The 18233-nt window shown below is 40.6% G+C and overlaps 3 protein-coding genes and 1 long non-coding RNA gene across 8 annotated transcripts; 2 read left to right on the forward strand and 2 right to left on the reverse strand.

Annotated features, from left to right (window-relative positions):
- Positions 1–423: 423 nt before the first annotated feature.
- Positions 424–13053, reverse strand: LOC108098890 (protein phosphatase PP2A 55 kDa regulatory subunit). 5 transcript variants are annotated; one of them, XM_017202079.2, is made up of 5 exons: positions 12650–13053; positions 8635–8869; positions 3155–3306; positions 2295–3098; positions 424–2202 (listed from the first exon to the last, which is right to left on the reverse strand). In XM_017202079.2, the coding sequence occupies exons 2-5, from the start codon at positions 8807–8809 to the stop codon at positions 1834–1836; spliced, it is 1500 nt and encodes a 499-aa protein (XP_017057568.1). In that variant the 5' UTR covers positions 8810–8869; positions 12650–13053; the 3' UTR covers positions 424–1833. The 5 variants fall into 5 exon arrangements, with proteins under 5 accessions (XP_017057568.1, XP_017057569.1, XP_017057571.1 ...); XM_017202080.2 differs by lacking the exon at positions 12650–13053 and adding an exon at positions 9046–9156; XM_017202082.2 differs by lacking the exons at positions 8635–8869; positions 12650–13053 and adding exons at positions 6864–7205; positions 7765–7902.
- On the forward strand, positions 7988–8621 carry LOC108098892. The gene is made up of 3 exons (XR_001771887.2): positions 7988–8210; positions 8272–8398; positions 8468–8621. It is a non-coding gene; the product is annotated as an uncharacterized LOC108098892 (long non-coding RNA).
- A 1623-nt stretch (positions 13054–14676) lies between the features above and the next one.
- On the reverse strand, positions 14677–18093 carry LOC108098839 (TATA box-binding protein-associated factor RNA polymerase I subunit B). The gene is made up of 4 exons (XM_017202000.2): positions 17578–18093; positions 17383–17497; positions 16475–16915; positions 14677–16418 (listed from the first exon to the last, which is right to left on the reverse strand). Exons 1-4 carry the CDS (start codon positions 18003–18005, stop codon positions 14784–14786), a joined length of 2619 nt encoding a protein of 872 aa, XP_017057489.1. The 5' UTR covers positions 18006–18093; the 3' UTR covers positions 14677–14783.
- Positions 17062–17378, forward strand: LOC108098840. The gene is made up of 2 exons (XM_017202001.1): positions 17062–17185; positions 17239–17378. Exons 1-2 carry the CDS (start codon positions 17098–17100, stop codon positions 17346–17348), a joined length of 198 nt encoding a protein of 65 aa, XP_017057490.1. The 5' UTR covers positions 17062–17097; the 3' UTR covers positions 17349–17378.
- Positions 18094–18233: the final 140 nt, after the last annotated feature.

An 18233-nucleotide genomic window follows, 5' to 3' on the forward strand; every position in this document is an offset into this window, starting at 1 on the left:
CTCTTTTGTGTTTGCGTTTTTATTTACAAAAAGGCATGTTTAAAGATTTATGAATAAAGATGTGCGTTGCAAATAAAATTCAGTAAGAGGATTTAAACCGAAAATTTAAAACTTGCAATCAAAACAATTTTATTGAAACTCTGATAAATTTGTATGCGATTTTAACGCCAGGTTAAGCCAATTTTCACTGCAATTTTATTTTTTGAACAATTTTTAGCCAGATTCCATCAACTAACTTGACTGACAGAATTTCGATATTTGTAAATGGCTTTTTCTTATGGGTTGGCAAAAAAGTGAGAATGGAATCCGGCTAGTAGTTTCATTTCTATATCTGCTCTCCCGCTGCACTCTCTATACTTCGTATAACTAGTTTATTGAAAATACAATATTATTAATATATTATTATTCTCATAAGAAGCACAATTTATGTTGTTTAAGTTTTTATTTCATCAAGTTATGCGTTTACATTTCAGTATTTTGAACTTGCTGCCGTACATTTTTCAGAGTTTTTCGTTTAACATTTTCAGCGCATCGTTTTTAAATTTACTTTCATTTATAGTTTGTATTTAGTTTTATTTGTTTTTTTTTTCTTGTTAACACTAGACACTAGATAACCTATAAAAATGGTTCAGTTTTGTTTCTTCTGGAAAACATGACAATGGACAAAAGAAACGAAAAAACAATAAAAAGGCTGGAAAAGTCGTTGACCGATGAATAAGGGGGCGGGGCCTAGGGGCAGGCAGACTATATGTGAGAATTGGTCTTGGACGCACGCACGCATAGTTTAACTAAAAGTAGCAATACTTAGCTTAAATGTAGCGTATAAAAATAGTGTGGTTTTCTTTTTGTTTGTATTTTTTCTCATTTTAGGTAGATATTAAATTATACGAATTGAGAACACTAAATTGTATTTTAAACTTAGGCTGCTTTTTTTATGTATATATATTTATCAATGCATTTATTTCATACTTCTTCCGCGTCTGCCTCTTCATTGACTTCTGCCTTCTGTTCTTAGTGAATTAAAGTTTTTAAATGAGCATTTTGAATTGTTTTTGACTGAGACAACTTCCGGCTGTTCGATTGCTGACGATAGAGATGAGACTTAAAATGAGACATAGTGATCGATAAGCTCCGCAGATTATCGTCTCTTTTTTGCATGGAATGAACATTGTCGAACGAATAAACAATCGGAAATTCGTGTTAAGTCTGTGTTTATAAAGAAGAGCAAACAGGGCGCATTTGTTTCTTGACTTTTCATAGTAAACTTAACAAGCGAACAGAAAAAATATTACAATATGCATTTTATGATTGGTTTTTATATTGTATATTATTATCTTTTATTACAAATACTTCGGCGCTGGCGCTAATTATACAAAAATTTCGGAAAATCAAATGTATCATTAAATATTACTCTTATTGTGTTTTTTTTTTTTTAATTGCGCTACAAGAAATCAACTTTACGCTTTACTATTTATAAATGTTATGTATAAAAATTTGTTTCCTTCTCTCAAGTTTCTGGTTTTGTTTCTCGTTATACGCGTTCTGCGCAAAAATACATTACAAAGCTTTTGCTATGGCATTATGTATGATGTAAGGTCTTGTTGAACTTGGATTTTGGGGACAGGAAGGGGAAAAAGGGGCGTGGATAAGGAGTGGCCTGAGGTAATGTTGTTAGGCAAACAATCGAATTGCGAGTGAAATTTGAAAACGCTTCTGAAACAAACCGATTGAGTTCTTATTAGAATGAGGCGTGTTCGTAGTTGTTGGTGTTTCTGTAGTTATAGTTGCTGGTGTGATTGTGGCGTATGGTGTGGTTCTTGTGAGGAGTGTTGGCTAAAATTTATCCTGAAATATGAATAGGTTATTGGTCGCGGCCACGGCGATGATATTTTCTTCCGGATGCCAGGCGGTGTGTAGGATCTTCTTGTTAAAGTCGAGACAGTCCACGCTGATCTCGTCCTTCTTCCGTTTGCCGCCAGTGCAAACTTTCCGTGGCTTCAGCACCGTCTTCGGTTTGATGATGTCCCTGGACGCCTCGAGCGTGACATCCTTTTTCGAGTTGCGGTCGAACACGCGGAAGAAGTTGTTGTAGCTCCCGGTCATTATCGAGCTGTCCTTGCCGTTCCAACAGCACTCGAACTTGTCGAAGATGCAGTCGTTCTCGTACAGCGAGCACAACTTGGCGCGCAGGTATTCATGGACCTATAAATAAAAAGTGATAATTTTGTTTGGTTCTTCGAAAGTTCATACACTATTTTGTGCTGCAACAAAGCATAGTTTTTGTAGCAACTAACCGGATAGGTCTCAATGGGCTTCGTTTCCATGTGCAGATCCCACACCTTGATGCTCAAGTAATCCCTGGAGATCATGTAGCGACCCGAGTTGCTCAGCTTCACATCGCTGATGGAGCTGATTATTTCGCTGAAGAAACTGCGATTCGTTGGATTCTCGGGCTCCTCGAACTGTTTGCTGTGCCGGTCGCATAGCGCCGCCGATCGCATATCACATAATCGTATTGTGCCCTTGGAGCTCGAGTACACGAACACATTGCACTCGGTCGGATGGAATTCGGCCGCCGTGATCACCTCCGTTAGCTCCTCCATATTGGTTGGCTTGATGTCGACGATGTTGTAACTCTGGTTGACCACCTCCAGGTGCCAGAGATTGATGCGCAGGTCGTCGGCCGACAAGAAGGTCTCCTGATCCGAATTAACACTAATTGAATTGATGTGATAGGTGTGTGCATTGGCGAAGGTGCGACGCGGTGAGGCCTCCACCAGCAGCGGTATCTGCTTCACGGAGGGCACTCGCAGCGCCGTCACATTCTGTGGATCCCGGATCAGGCCGTTCTCCTCCTTCGTGTTGTAGCCCTCGAACGACTTGTCGCGCTCACTGACCTTCCACAACTTGACCGTCTTGTCGTTGGTCGAGAGCAGAAAGTGCACGGGGTTCTTCTGTTGCAGCCACCGAATCTTGTTGATCTTCTCCTCAATCTCCAGCGACTTGAGGTAATCGAATTCGGGCTCGTGCGATTGGAATGTCGAATAGACATTGTATTCGCCGCGTCGCGGATTGGCGGCTTTTGAGGCAGGATCACGCTGCAAAAGTCCAACATTAGTATAAAATTCAGGCGCATATAACGACCTAAACTCACCTGAAAGATGACGACGCGACCGCCCTTGTCACCAGTGGCCAGCAGCTCGCCATCGTGATTGAATTCCACGCAGGATATGATGTCCGCATCCGTGACATCATCGTCTAGGGCGCCTTTAATCTGTGAGAAGCACCAGGACGCCTCTCCATTACCTGAAAAGACAGAGCAGGACCAAATGATGAGTATGCGAGTTGACACCTTCGGCCAGCTTGAGTTCGATTCGTTGACTGCCAATTCGATTGGACAACTGAAAAAGCCAGGCGGCTCTGGCTCACGGAAGTAAATGTAACGTTTGATTTCCTTAAAAATCTCTCACTCACACATGCCCACAATCAATAGATGGCAAAAGAAAGGACAACGATGACGGCGACGATATCCTGGGCTTGCCCAAATATTTGCTAATGACGCCATACTCGGCCTTCCGCCGCTGGTCTTCTTTGACTGGGCCATCATGGAAACACTTTAAAGCCTTTAAGCTCTTGGCCAAATATTCTTTCTGTTTCCTTGTCTTGCTGCCTTTAGTCTACAACCAGGCCCCCGCCTACACCCCCTTTTTTGTTTTCCAATTCGCTCTGCACAGCCACTTTTAGCGATTGCGGTACGTTGTGTAAACGATGACGTTTCTACTGTCCTCCAAACCCCCACTTTTTACACTGCTATTCCATAATGGGAGCATTCCATTTGGAAAAACTATGTCCCTGTTTATACACAGTGGGATGTACTAAATTAGGTTGTTGGTATCAATAAAGATTTAAGAAATATAAAAAGGTTGTGTTAAGAAACCAATTCAGCAGCGTAATTTCTAATAGTTCCCACTTATGACACTTCCGAAGCTATAATAAATAAAAGTCAAGTAATTGTACAAATGTTTGCCTTGCCCACAGTAATCGGTTTCGTTTTGTATCTGCCTATAGGCCTTTTTGTTATTGTGCCTGTGTGCGAATTTTGGCCATTTTTTTTCATCATTCCCAAATATTCATTGGGCTTTGTTTGTTTGATTTCTTTGGCGCAGCCCTTGCCCAGCCCAGTCCCATGTGTTGTGACCTCATTATCCGCTGTTGGCTGTTGGCAGTCTGTTGGCTTTTTCCTGCCCGACGTTGCCTGCTGCCATTGACGACGTCATGATGTGATTGACGAGGCGAAACAATTGCATATACATCTGTATATACATATATTTATTCCTACTATCCGCCTCGGCTGCTACCGAGATCCCCTGCACTTTGCACCATAATAGGATCAAAGGCAGTCACCCAATTAGTCAGTCATAACTCAGCCGTTTTTGCTGATATTTCTCGCCACTATTTATAGGTCGTATGATATGTGAGTTTCGCACCCGCCCACGCAAATGCAGCACCCAGCCATTTACAGTTTCGGAGTCATTGAACTCGCCGTGAATGCACAAAATGAAAGCAAAAGTTTAGTAATAGTGCCATAATAATTTTAATTATTGGTTGCAAAAGTTACAATTAAAATTATAAGCTGGTAATCAAAACATTTGAAATGTTTATTATTGTTTTAAAAATATTTGCATATCTTCAAATCACTGTCAGAGATTTTTATTGTATTCTACTTTTTCAACAACACATTTTATTCCCACATAAATCTCGAATAATTGCAGAAAATTTCCTAAAATAAAAAGATGAGAAAAACACTGCTCTGAAATTGCTCTCGCTCGACTTGCTTTGCCCGCTTATTTATTTGTTAGATCGTATATAAACGTACATAAAGAGATAAGTAGATTTTCATGAGCGCCCGCGAAATGGAACAAAATAATGAAACTCAAATATTGACACAATTATTTAACACAACCACGCGATGTCGCCGCTAAGCCAAAGCTCTAGCCCTCCATCCCCTTTCTACTACTATACTATCTGGGTTTCAGTCTATATACGCTATAGGGAGGAACAACTGAACGACCTAGAGAATGGCGGAACGGACTGATTGACTGGCAAATACAGAAGGCAAGGTGAAAATGGGCAAAGGTAACAGGAGGGGGTGGGGCATGGGAAATCCTTTTTTGGCAGCCCAGTTGGATAAGTTTTGTCAAAGGAAAGCGTTAGAGAAATAATTCATATACATGGCTGAACCACTGAGCAATTAAGGATATTGGTTAGGGATTATTAATGAGGGCAGGACATTTTGGGAGGGTAAGCCGCTTTGGTGCCTTACATTTTAGCTTGTATTGTTAAAGTCTACCAAGAAATCTCTATGGTATAAGTCCGACCTAATCGATAATTGATTGGTTGTTTAGTTATGATCTCAGCTTGTTTGGCTTCTTGAACAATTTAAGTTTGCATTGCAAATTGAGCACAAAAGAGCCCTAACGTTCGTTTATAGCACCTCGCCGTTCCCCTCGCCAATTACCATATCCAATCTAATCTAAGACACACATCAATCTACCCCCTCTTTACTTAACCCTCTGGAAATCTTTACTATTCATATGACAAGCGTATGTGCCGGGCCAGAACATCAAAAACTTATGTAATGTCTGTTTGCCGACTTTGTTTTGTTGAACTAATTCTACATGTGCAGCACATTACGAGATTTCCATGCCCACTTGTGCGTATCTTGCAGATACACTATTCAGAAAGTCATGCAGACACTGCATACAAAATTGCCAAATAATTTTGCATACATCACATGGACTGACGAAAAAAAATCTAGAAACCTGGGCGACGTCACGTTGTCTGGGAACAAACAGAGGAATTGAATAAAGTCGAGGGGGTGGTAGGGGTTTCCTTTGGTCCATTGCGACTTTAACTCAATTTGCACATGGCGAAAAACACGATCCAGTTCCGACGGTTCTATATCTATTGACCGAAGCAATTTGTACGCCGCATTCTCAGCACTTGTGCAATTGTTTATTATTTAATTATGCCAATTGTATCTGTATCTCTGTATCGAAACATGTGCATGAAATCAATTTTATACCCTTGCAGAAGGTCCTACAATTCGCATTTCAAAATGTGAGCTGCAGTAGTTGGAAAAAAAAATGTTTTTTATGTCAGATTTGTGGGCTTAGATTATTTTATTTAAGTAGTAACTCTTATCGGATGCTAACTGTTTTCGTAACAAATCGTGCTTTACGTTTAAAAAGTGGTTTACTTCCATGGGGCTTTTTCAAATAGATAATGCAATTGCAGGGCGGGGACGGGCATTTGCTTAAAAAAAATATAAGGGGCTGCGGGGGCCTGTCAATTTTTTACTTTTGCATTCCGTTCACGTCGCTGGCGGCGTTTCGTTCAAGTGCAAAGATCAATGCTAGTTGATAGGGAAAAGTTGTTTTTCGATTAACGCATTCGAGACTTTTGACTAGTTTGTTTACTTCTCACTGATTTTGTTTATCGGCCGTTTGGGTGAATTTAATGCCAACATCAAAATGATCAGAAATAGCGCAAATAGAACAAGGAAATGCCAAAGCCAGAAAGTAAATACCCTTGCATTTTCCTCAATACCGCTTTGGGAAAATGTTTGCGTGGGTCTTTCTACGCCCAAACAGTTATTTGAATTTATACCTTAAACATAAAAGTATTGTTTATATGAGGATCGTAGGGATTTTCAAAAAATATTAGATCCAAAAAAGTCGCCAATTCCAGGGTATAAAATAAAGTTGGCAGTTCCCACACAAAAAGCGAACGACGAACGCAAAGAGAAGACGGGCAAAAGGAGGCGAGAATAACGAAGGAGAAGAGGAGAGAATTAAACTTACCGGCCATGACAGTTGAACAGTTTGCGTCGATTTTTAAGCAGCCAGCAACAACAACACAGAAGCAACAAAAAACTGAGCGACAACAAAAATAACAAGAACAAAAGGAGAAGGCCAAAGGAGCTGCGCTCGCGCTCTCTAGCTCCGTCTCTTTCTCGCGAGGGTGGTGTTGTTGTTGCTGACGATTTGGAGTTTCAAAGTTGAGCGCGATTTTTTGATTCTCTCTTTTTCACTTATTCCTTTACACTTTGGTTTTTTGTTGCTGTATATCTAGTATATGCATTTGTTTCCTTTGTTAATTATATTTTTTGTTAGCACGACTTAAGCACGTAGAGGAAGAAAGAACTGCAAAAGTAGGGGAAATTGTAATTTTTTTGCGACAACGTCGGCAGCGCAGCGGCAGAATTTTGGCGTGCGTTTTGTGCGAGTGCGAAAGAGAGAGGGCGAGTGCAGCCGGTGGTCGTGAGCGAATACAAAAAATTACTTCACACCGATAAAAGACGATATTTGCCAGTTAATCCACAATTATTATTATTTATTGCAATTTGCCAAACAAATACGAAACACGCACACCAACAAGCAGACACACACGTTTGCGCCGTTTGCTTCGTCTTTGTTTTATCGCGAATTCCGAGCAAAAAATATATGCGAAATCTAACCTTCAAAATGGGAACACTAAATAACTGCGATGCTTTTTTATTTTACAGCTGGGAAAACGCCGCGTGATCCAATGAATATGAATCCTTCCTTTTTGCTACCGAATATTCGCAATCAAAAACAAAATGCCGCCTCTTTTGCTGCACTGCTGCGTCGTAATATTAATGTGAATGCTGGTGAGTGTGGCTTTTGCACAAGCGGCATTCCTTCTTGATTTTCCCTTTCGCACGCACTTTTTACTATTTACACGGCTGTTGAAAACTCCCGCACGCCCGCTCGCTGTTTTAACTTTGTTTGTGACCAAAGAATGCGACAAATTCACCGCAAAATGGAAGTACAAATTTTGTTGCAAATTTCGCACTTTACAATAAGAGAACGCAATCGGAAAATAGTCCAGGGCTGCAGACGGGAGCGTAACCGCTTACGAGAGACGTAGACCCTTACGGCGCAAAGTAACGTCAACATAACAAAACGCGAACGTAACAAATAACGCAACGTAAGAAGAAAACGACCGGCAACACTGAAATCGAAAAATGGTTTTACCAATTCTTGTTTATGTTTGCTAACATCGCACCAATTCTTGTTCTTGTTAAAATCTACGTAAAAATTCCACTTCAAAATTACCTATGCCAAATTTTGTCTTTGTATAACTTCCAGGCCATTTAATTTATCATCCAAATTCAGGAAAATAAGGTAGGTAAGAGAAAATGTAAAAATAATCTATAATTAAAAACAAATCGTATTGGGGAGTTAGGTTTGATGAAAATGTGAAACAACAGGTGGTCTTTAAGTGGATCTTATAAGCAAAACGAAAAAAAAAGAAAGAATTAGTGTTGAAAAGCGATGCGACTGTTAACGACGAGCGGAAAATTTAAATACGAGTAAGCGCATATGAAGTATTTAAACCAATATTTTGTAATCATACTTGCTTATATTTTTATTTCGACCAGACATTCAAAATCAATCTGGAACAACTGCATATGGATCGATTTTTAAAGATAAGGGGTTGTTTGACACTTATTTAAAAGTATAATTTTCTTAAACCATGACCTACTTAAGGTTCCCGACCAATGAAGACACTCAATAATAATCGCAGAGTAATATAGCTAACACTCACTTGTTGGCTTCTTGGCCCCGTTGATGTTGATGGCCGTGTTGAGCATGTTGCCGATCTTCGTGATGCTCGACTGCCGCATAAAGGTTCGCGGCGGGAGCGTGGGCGGCGGGGGAGTGTTCTGCATCTGCGGGTCCGGCGGCTCCAGCACCGGACTCTGCCGGCCCCAACGACCCATTGGGGATTAGGGTTTTTAGTCGATGGAAGAGTGGGGCCAAAACGGGCCTGATCCGGCGATCTGCAAGCAAATTGAACGGTCGAATCTATTAGCGTCTCGGCTGCACACACACCGGTTGTATAATGCATGTTTGCATGAGTCTCCGACTTAGTCGCATGAGCGGGCTGCGTGTTTTTGAATTTGTCGGGCAATTAACACCTGTCGCACACCTCCCCTTGCCCCTCTCTGCATCTCACCTTTTGCCAAACAAATGGGTTGTGCAAATGAATCGTCTCCTGTCGTTTGTTTACTTTAGAAATTACGTCTGCGTGCAAAACAGAACAAAACATCTGCTTTTGGTTTGAATTAAATTCCGCCGCCTTCGTGTTTAATAAATTTTAAAGTTTTTTTCCCCTTTTTGTGGTCAGCCAAGAGGTGTGTCCGCCGCATTTGGCCTCGTATTTTTATTGATCATCAGTCGAAATAACATTCTGAAGTTATCTTTTTTTCCGCCCGATAAATAGCCAAACGAAAAGAGGCTGGCTGGCGTTCCAATTAACAATTACACAAAAAGGCAATTTCGCTAATCCCAAGTTTAAATATTTGATCTTGTATCTGAAGGCAGCGCGAAACGTCAGAGTGGAAAATTTCAGCAGTGCACAAAAACATTGTTAAAGACAATAACATATTTAATGTGGATTTTCGTGGACATGTGTACAATAAAATCTTTGTTGTCTCATTAATAGTTTTGCATTTTTTGCGACACAAAAACAAAACAGATAACGTCTTCCAATAAAGTTCCAAAAAATACGTTCAAAAGAGAAAGCCAAACAAGCAGTTGAAAAATCATTAAATTTATTGAATAAACAAAAACTAAAGGCCAAAGGTATTAAAAATAAACTGATAAAATGTTGTTGTGAAAATATTTGTGCTATTGGCTATTTGATTTCTATGTTTGTATTTAAATGTAATTTCCCTTTTGAGCTTTAAGTTCATAAAAAGCAAACAAAAATTACAACAAAAAAAAAACTTAGGCGTGTTTGTTCAAATGACGCAAAGTTTGTTTACTACTTAGACTTTGTAGGAAAATAAATGGAGCTTCAAGATAAGTAATATCAATTTTCAAAGACAGCTTGAAAGGTTTGGCAGGTCATTTTAATGATGTGTGGCACGTTTTTGTTCAACAAATTACCTTTGTATCTTGGAATGGCCAATTGTAATAAAAATTCTAAAAAAAATATCGAAATGCCCAGTCATATTTTGTTGTCCTCGTCTGTTTATAAATATGTCATGTGTTTTTGTGTACGATTTATTTCGCACATTTTCGCAACACGGATATACAGTTACAATATGAAGGCGAAATTCCACCACGTTCATTAAAGGAGGGATATGTGTAGATATATATATATGTGTGTATTTTTTATAGAGGGGGAGGGCGAGGTGTGGGATATGCAAAATCGGACGTACGCAACAAGTTGAAGAGCCGCAACATATGCATGACTAATGGCCAAGAAGAATGAAGCAGAAATCAACGTGCGGAACAACAAATCAAAAGAAAACCGCATAGGGAAAATGCGAAGAATTGTAATCCAATTAATGGGCTGCGTCTACAATGTCTCGCGTAGCCGTGGAAACGTGAGTGCGCCAGCCAATCGCGTATTAAAAATCTTTCCGTTTCTTCGGTCTGGGAAATACAGTGGGTACCAGGTGACAAAAACTACGAGATGTGCCAAGAAAAACTATTCGGAACCCTCTATATCAAGGCTATGTCACAAATAAAGTATACGCCATGTTGAACATAATGAAATATATACGAAATAATCAAAAAACACAATCTACTATCGATCCTTTATGTATAGAATAATATGTATTTCTCTTTACTTTTGTTCTTTGAAATGTGACGAAAACCAAATGGAATTTTTCGAAATTAAATTTTTTTAAATTATATTATTATAACCCGTTTTTACTGTCCTTTTATGGGTGTCACTGAAGCTTAAAAATAAACTGCCAGAACACTAGAGATACGAAAATAAACAAATGAAATGAAAGGTCTATTAAAAGTATGTGGCATGTGAATAGATGCAGAGACAAGCGCCAGCTTTTCTTTTCCCCCGAATCGCATCAGAAACAGCAACAAAACCAAAACAATAACAAACAAATAGCGCGTTTTTCAAGAAAACAATCATGTCGAGATTTAGTTGTTGGTTCTGTTGTTCGGGAAATGACAAAGACAGGCAGCGGAAACGGGAAAAGGAACTCAAAAATAAATTTATAAACGATTTTTTTTAAATGTGTACGATTTTATTTATTAGTATTGTTCATACATCATAGCAAGCGAAGGTGAAATGTTTACGCTGAAGGCAAATCCTTTATTTAAAGCACAAACAACTACCTACAACTTAAAAATAGGAAAGTTGTAAAAATTTAAATTGTTATCTAACCCCAGTAAAGCCATTCAAAAAGTATCACAGGGATTCCTTTTTTTTTTGGGAAAAGGACAGATTTATAAATAACACGAGACACCTTTTGCCGTTCCGATTCGTGGCACACTCATCATCCAAAGTCCGACCAGGTAGACGCAATTTGCCTGCCAAATCTTTGCGGCTTTGATTATTTTTGGATCTGTCAAGCCTTCTCGTCTGGCTTGCCTAATTTGCCTTTAATGTGGAGGAATGGAGAAACTGGGGGAGGGCGTACATAGTTATACCTAGGATTGTTTATATTTAGCATTTCATACGCTCCCGTTTGCCAAACTGTCTATAAAATGTCCATCAAACTGTCTGTTCGGTTTGACATCCATTGGCGGCACGCAGGACAGCGGTATTTTTTTTCGGTTTTCTGTTCTGTTCGTTACTTTTGTTGTTGTTATCGTGAGAGGGGGGGTAGATAAACAGTTCGACGGGCGGACGTGATTGCTACCATATGTCCGGTTGTATCTGTGGCAAGTAATATTGTGCTTATCAAACTGTTTCGGCTCATCCAATTAATATACTTCACGGCCTCTCAGCCTCCTCACTCCACTCGTGACTGCCAGATATAATGAAACTAATTAGCATTTGACAAACACCATTCTCATATTCCTAATATACAGTGGACGTTAGGACAAAGGCAAACACTTGGAAGACAGAATTTTTCGGAAAGTTTACGTGCAACTTAATATGAAAGCTTATTTGACAGTCTTTAAACTAATTCACATTTTCTTTTTGGAAAAAAACCTTTTAACTTGTTTCTTTAAATTTTTACATTATAGAGGTTTCACTGTGTTTATAAAGCATCGAGAAAATACAGGACCAACTTGGAGGTGGCCGACTCCAGTTGGAAAAACAAATTATAAGCCCACAAATAATGATACAGTCACATGGATTTGAAATCAAGATAAATGCGCGTGCTATGTTGTTTTTTTCGATTCTCGGCAATTTGTTCGATTTGCTAATGCGAACAGCTTAGGCAAATATTTTGGCATAAAAGTGAGCAAGTGACAAAATAGTAGCTATTAATTGTTTGTAAATCGGCTTGCTAAACATGGCCAGTGCGAGTCAATAGTTGTTTATTGTTTGGCTCACAGCGAAACAAAGCGGCCTGAAAATGTTGTTAACCTCAAAAACCGCCAAGAACGTCAACAAGTGGGACTTGGAACCCCTCTAAAGGGGGTCAGATCGGGGGTTTGGCTAGAGAAACTGGAGAATCGGATCGCCGACGCCCCCGCAAAAGGTTGACGTAACTAGTTAGCCAAACTCTTAACATTTTCAGCATTATTTTCGGCGGTATTGAAACAGCTGTCTTTCCTTATCCGTAACATTAGAATGGAAACCACACGCGCGCATATTAATAAAAATGTTCGAAAACAAAAACCAAACTCACCAGCAAAAGCAGCTAGACTAGAAGAAATCCAAATAAAATCACAGCCAACACGATTTTTTATTTTAATTGACCGTCTTCAGATATCTCATAATTTGCCATGCACTCGGCTATTTTTAAATTTCGATTCTGATTTTTATTTTTATTTGCTGTTCATTTTCCTCGCTTAGAGATCGTTTTTTTTTTAGTTTCTTGATTTGCAACGGTTAAAATTCCTGTCTGCACATCCGATTTTACTGCACTTCTTCGGCACTTCGGTTGGCTTTTGTTTGTTGTTATCACACTGGACGGGCAAAAGGCGTACAAAGGCACAATGTAAACTAATTTAAATTGAATTCAGTGCTCGCAGCAAGTGGAAAAGTGAAAAATAAGGAAACCGCAATAAGGCGAAACAGTCAACGCGGCGACGTTAAAATTAGCACTGAAACGCGCCGTGCGAATGCGCGCCTATGATTTCTTTGCCCACTCTCACTGCTCCCCAACAGAGATGAGGGCTTTTCGTGCTTCATATAGCTAAATACCTATTAAAAATTTTGAAAAAAGAATAAGTTCTCTAAAAGATTATTTTGTGTTTTAAAAAAATACAAAAATATATCCTATAAAAACTTCTTGATGTAATAGTGTACAATAGGAGCACAGATATATCACTTTTATAAATTCCTTTTTTTTACAAAATAATAGTGCCTAACAGCGTAACAAGTTATTTAATAAAATTTTTTAGTTATGTGATAAATAAGTAATTTATTCATTAGTTTCATTTTTTAATAGTTTTGTTTTTCATAATATTGGCTGCACTGTTTCCCCAACTGCTCTCCCGCTCTTTTTTTCTCTTTTCTCTCTGGTTAGCGATGACCGTGGGGCCGGCGCTCTCTTTTGAAGAAGATTTTTGTAAACAAAACCGCGACACGCATTGTTGCTGCTAATGTGATTGTTGTTGTTCTGATAAACGCTAATTTGCCTATTGATATTGATGTTAATGTGCCTTCACACATATAGTCGCGGCCATGAAAATAGCAGTGCTATTTAATACATCGTTAGAAGACCACTATGTACTAGATTTTTATTTAAAATAAATTGGCCGCTTAAGGCTTCATCTCATATGAACTATTTCCGATAATCGTTTATGTCGTACTTCATTATTTAAAAAATCCCCATAATGTGTACCGATCGTCCGTTCTTGATTCTTGAACTTGCAAAGTCCGAGTCAGTTATAAACAATTATCGGAAGGGTTTTAGACAAATGGTTTCGAAACAGACAGGTGGACATGGGTAAATATCTAAATCAATTTATCCGATGACTTTGAACAGAAACAGGTTCCGTACATTATACATTTAGAACTTTTGATGAGTGTTACACACTATAGAGAACAAATACAAAAATAAGTGTGTAGGTTACTTTTGCAGTGGGTGTGACGTGTTTATTTTTTTAAGATTGTTAAGTAACAGATAGCTGGACGAATAGAAAGATTACTAAAGGTGTCCCTTAAAATTGTTATTCTGCCTAGCTTCGGTGACTCGAAGTTATATACCTTTTCAGTCATTAAATATGTCGAACAAAATGCATAAAGGCTAAACAACGCACAACGTTGGGTTCTAAATTTAACAATAGTTAATTGACTAGACTCACATTTAAGACTCACAAGACATGGATTGTCTCAAAATTAGCAGTATAAGCTTAGGAAATAGTTATACAATTGTATCATATGTATTATATATGTGACACAATTGGAAAATCTTAAGAGGAATCGAATTTGACGAGACCAATTGGAAATCTTTTATTTCAAGTACCAGGCCAACCGAATTCATTAGATGGGAGTTTTAGTCGTGGTAATTTTTCATAAAAAAGTGTAACATACTTTTGGGAACGAGTTATAAATTCGAAGAGTAGAACCCTTCTATAGCTTTCTGTTCGCCTGGTACTTCAAAATACGTTTGGCTGATTTAAATGTAATTGGGACTATTTTAGGTACATACCACGCCTTCTGACTGAAATTATGATAACCCCTGCAAATTAAATACCACAATACCACCTCCTTTTCGTATCAAACTACATTTATTTACTTTTTACTTTGTGCTATCATGTAAATTTGAGGTCTGGATTTGTAATTTGGTTTTGGTCTGGTTACAGGTTGACATTCTACCAAAATTCCTTGTACGTCCTGGCCAGCGTTCGAATGTCCTTCTTCTGATTAGTGTGTTGAATGCACAGAAGTTCCTTGTGGTTGCTCCAGTCCCGGATGCTGTGGTGGAACATCACCTCCAGGACAAGCAGCTGCTCGTAGACCACGTGCCAGCCAACGCCGATAGTTGCGGAACAGGTCTCCAAGAGCCAGCGAAACGAGCAGGAAAACAGCTGGCGCAACTCCCGCTTGTCGCACTCACGAATCCTGGCTGTGTAGCCGTGCAGGAGCCAGCAGTCAAAGTTCGAGACGTGGAGCAGTAGGTCGTTATCGTTTACCGGCTCTTCAGTTGGAACTTCTGACCTTCCATCGGAATCAGTTTCCTTGTCAGTCTCCTCGGTATTCTGCTTTCGTTCCAGATGACGACGCGGCAAATCCAGTGGAACCTTTAATGGCTCCATGCTCCCCTCCTCGAAGGTTTGCAGGGAGCTCAAGCTATCGAGAGGCACCTCCTTATCGTCCACTTTAAGAATGTAGCTGGGCGTCTCGATCATCTCCCAATAGGGATTGTTAAGCTCTAGTTGTTCACGCCTTCCGTGACGTGCTGTTATACTCTTCAAATAGCGAGGGCCATAGGTTCCAGTGGGATAAAAGAATCGGAAGTCTGGCCGTTTCTCCTTTCTCTTCAGTTCGGCGAGCCATGTTTCGGTTTTGATGTCAGTGTTTGCCCAAAATTCCCGAACTCCTTTACCGTTCATATGTTCGAGTGGACGGAATATGCCCACTTCCTGAATTTCCTGGCAAGCGATCTCCTCCACTCGAAGTTTAAGGCCGTGTTGGGATAAATAATCAGATAGCTTTTCGGTCTCCATAATAAAGGGATCGAGGTCTCGTTGCCTGTGATCAATGTGCATACAGTCAGGAATCTTCGAGGCCATCTGCGCTCCATCAGCTCGCGAGGATTGGAGCAGGATTCTCTTAAAGTAGGAGTGAGCTGGAGTCAAGCTGGGCTGGAATTCAATGCGATCCAGGTCCAACATTTCCTGACTGGACTGGCCGAAGTGTTCCTTGAGCAATGTTTCAATGATGTGGGTTAGGTTTTCGTGCTGGCGCCGCGACGCCGCCGTTCCCTCCACCTCATCGTAGCCATATCCCTGCTCCTTCTCTTTGCGCTCCTTGGCCAGGATGTCATCCACCTGGCGGCCAATTTGCGTGGCCACTCCGAAGCGACGGGCAAAGCTTTGGTTGTAATGTGAGACAATCACTTTCCGAATTTCCACAAACTTCATCCATTCGTCGAAGACAAAAAGCGTGGGCGCTTCATCACCTCCAAGATCCAACAGTTGTTTGTTGATCTTTGCCGCCGATTCAGATATCTTTTGCTCCTTGACATCGTCCAGACCGAAGAGCAACTTCATAGCATAGACAATGTAGGCCATAACCCTGGCTTCGAAGTGGGGATACGTGTATGCGCCCATGTGGTTGATGAACTTGGGAGGGTACAGATCGATGAGGCTACCCACGTACTTAAGTAGACGAGGAGGCAAGGCCAACTCCAGGATATAGCGTTCAGCCAGAGCGTGCAGGTTCGGTGTTTGGAAATCAGTCAGGTTTATGAATCGCGACATGTAACCCACATGAGGACGTAAACGCTAAAAACGAATTTCAGGGTAAAACATTTACAGTACAAAAAAGAATCTTAACGCACCTTGTAGGTACATTTGTCCTTATGGTTGCCAAACTCCATCTCCTTTATAAGTGTCTTGCTCTTGGAGGCCACATTTTCGGGGAGATAGCTGAGCATACTTCGCTTGGACAGGTGCTCCTCATCGATGAATCGCATCAGGTCCGTCAGCTGTATGTCGTCCTCCACCATGTTGAGGGCAATAGCCAGCACTATGTACAACTTGTTGAAGTTCAGGCAAAACATGTGGCGGTCGAAGTGGTGCAGGTCCTTGGCCTTGGGTCTCAAGCCGTGGCACGACAAGCTCCCCTTGCTGTCTTTGCTGTGCTTATCCAGGTGCTTCAGCGGCATCTGGCGTTTCAGGGACTTGCGGGCATTCACGGACCACTGAAGGCGGAGACTCTGCTCTCCCTCGGATTCCGAAGGTCCTTCCTTTTTGTTGTAGCCGGAGGCGTCGAGATTACGCTGAAAAAAACCGAAACATTGCAAGGTTTTAGAGTTGCTATGGAGATAAGAATTGAGATGGATTGCCACTAATGAATAGGGTAATTATGCAATTTACATTTGAAGTTCGTGCATTGTTCTGAGCTATAAAAGACCATAACGAGCAACTGGAAATCAGTTCAGCAGTTTAACTTGCCACAAATATGTCTCTGCGTCTGGTTCTGATTTGCTTGGCCATCCTGGCCGTGGTTTATGCGCAGCCTGCGCCAGGAGCTCCCGAGGCCATCGAGAGTGAGTATTTTACTGGTTTGGTTTAGATAGTTTCTTAACAACACCATTTCCAGCTTCTGAGCCAGTTGAGGAGACTTCACAGGAAGCAACAAGTAATCCTTATCAACGTACATTCGTACTGCTGCTGCCCTTGCTGTTCCCCAATCAATTCTATTTTTCCTAGTTCAATAAAATCAATCATCTGAGCATTTAAGTACCTTGGTCTTGTTCCACAATCTGAATTTGGTGCGCTCGTCATTGGGATCACCAACTGTGCCTTTTCTGCCCCTTTTCAGCTTTGTGCGCTTGTGGTTGTAAATGATGCGAGCATCTCTGAAAAAAGAAGTTTGTATAACTAAAAGCTGTGATATGGATACTAGAATCATAAGGAATCATGTCTGATTTAAACCCACCTTACCAGCGCCCGTACATTCAGCTTGGGCAATCCCAGAGCGTTGTTTCGGCAAAAGGCCACCTCCATGCGACCCATGTAGGCAGCCCACACCTGCAGGGTCATCAGCTTAAGCTCCGGCTTTGCGCCCATGTTCAGTAACTCCTGCAGAAAACCACGCAGAATGTAGTTATAGAACTCCCACGAGGTGATCTCATCGTCTTCCGTCTTTCCCGCCCCCTTTGGCTGACGGATTGTCCTGGAGGCGTGTCTCCCCGCAGTGGTCTCATTGAAGTTCTCGTCGGCGGTGATGTCCACCGCGCGGATTTGGTCTTTTTGGGTGCCACACTCCACACAGTAGTAGAAGCCCTCCCGCTCTTGGAATGTCTTCTCCCCGCAAACATCACACTGCATGTGCTCCAGCTGCATAACGTCAAGGACCTCCTCCATTTTTGTATTATTAATATTTAACAATTTCAAGTTATAAACAAAACACGCGTGCGACCGCTCGATTAAGGATGACACTATTTGTTTGGTATTTTATCGTTTTCGACCAACATAAACCGCGCAAATCTAATCGAAATTTATCGAAATTCAAACTACGTTTAGGCACCAAATCAGATACTTATAGTCCACCTCTCAGCATAATATTATGAGAACAATGTTTTTATTTTGCTC

Source organism: Drosophila ficusphila, unplaced genomic scaffold, assembly GCF_018152265.1.
Source record: "Drosophila ficusphila isolate 14025-0441.05 unplaced genomic scaffold, ASM1815226v1 contig_791, whole genome shotgun sequence".
Taxonomy (NCBI): domain Eukaryota; kingdom Metazoa; phylum Arthropoda; class Insecta; order Diptera; family Drosophilidae; genus Drosophila; species Drosophila ficusphila.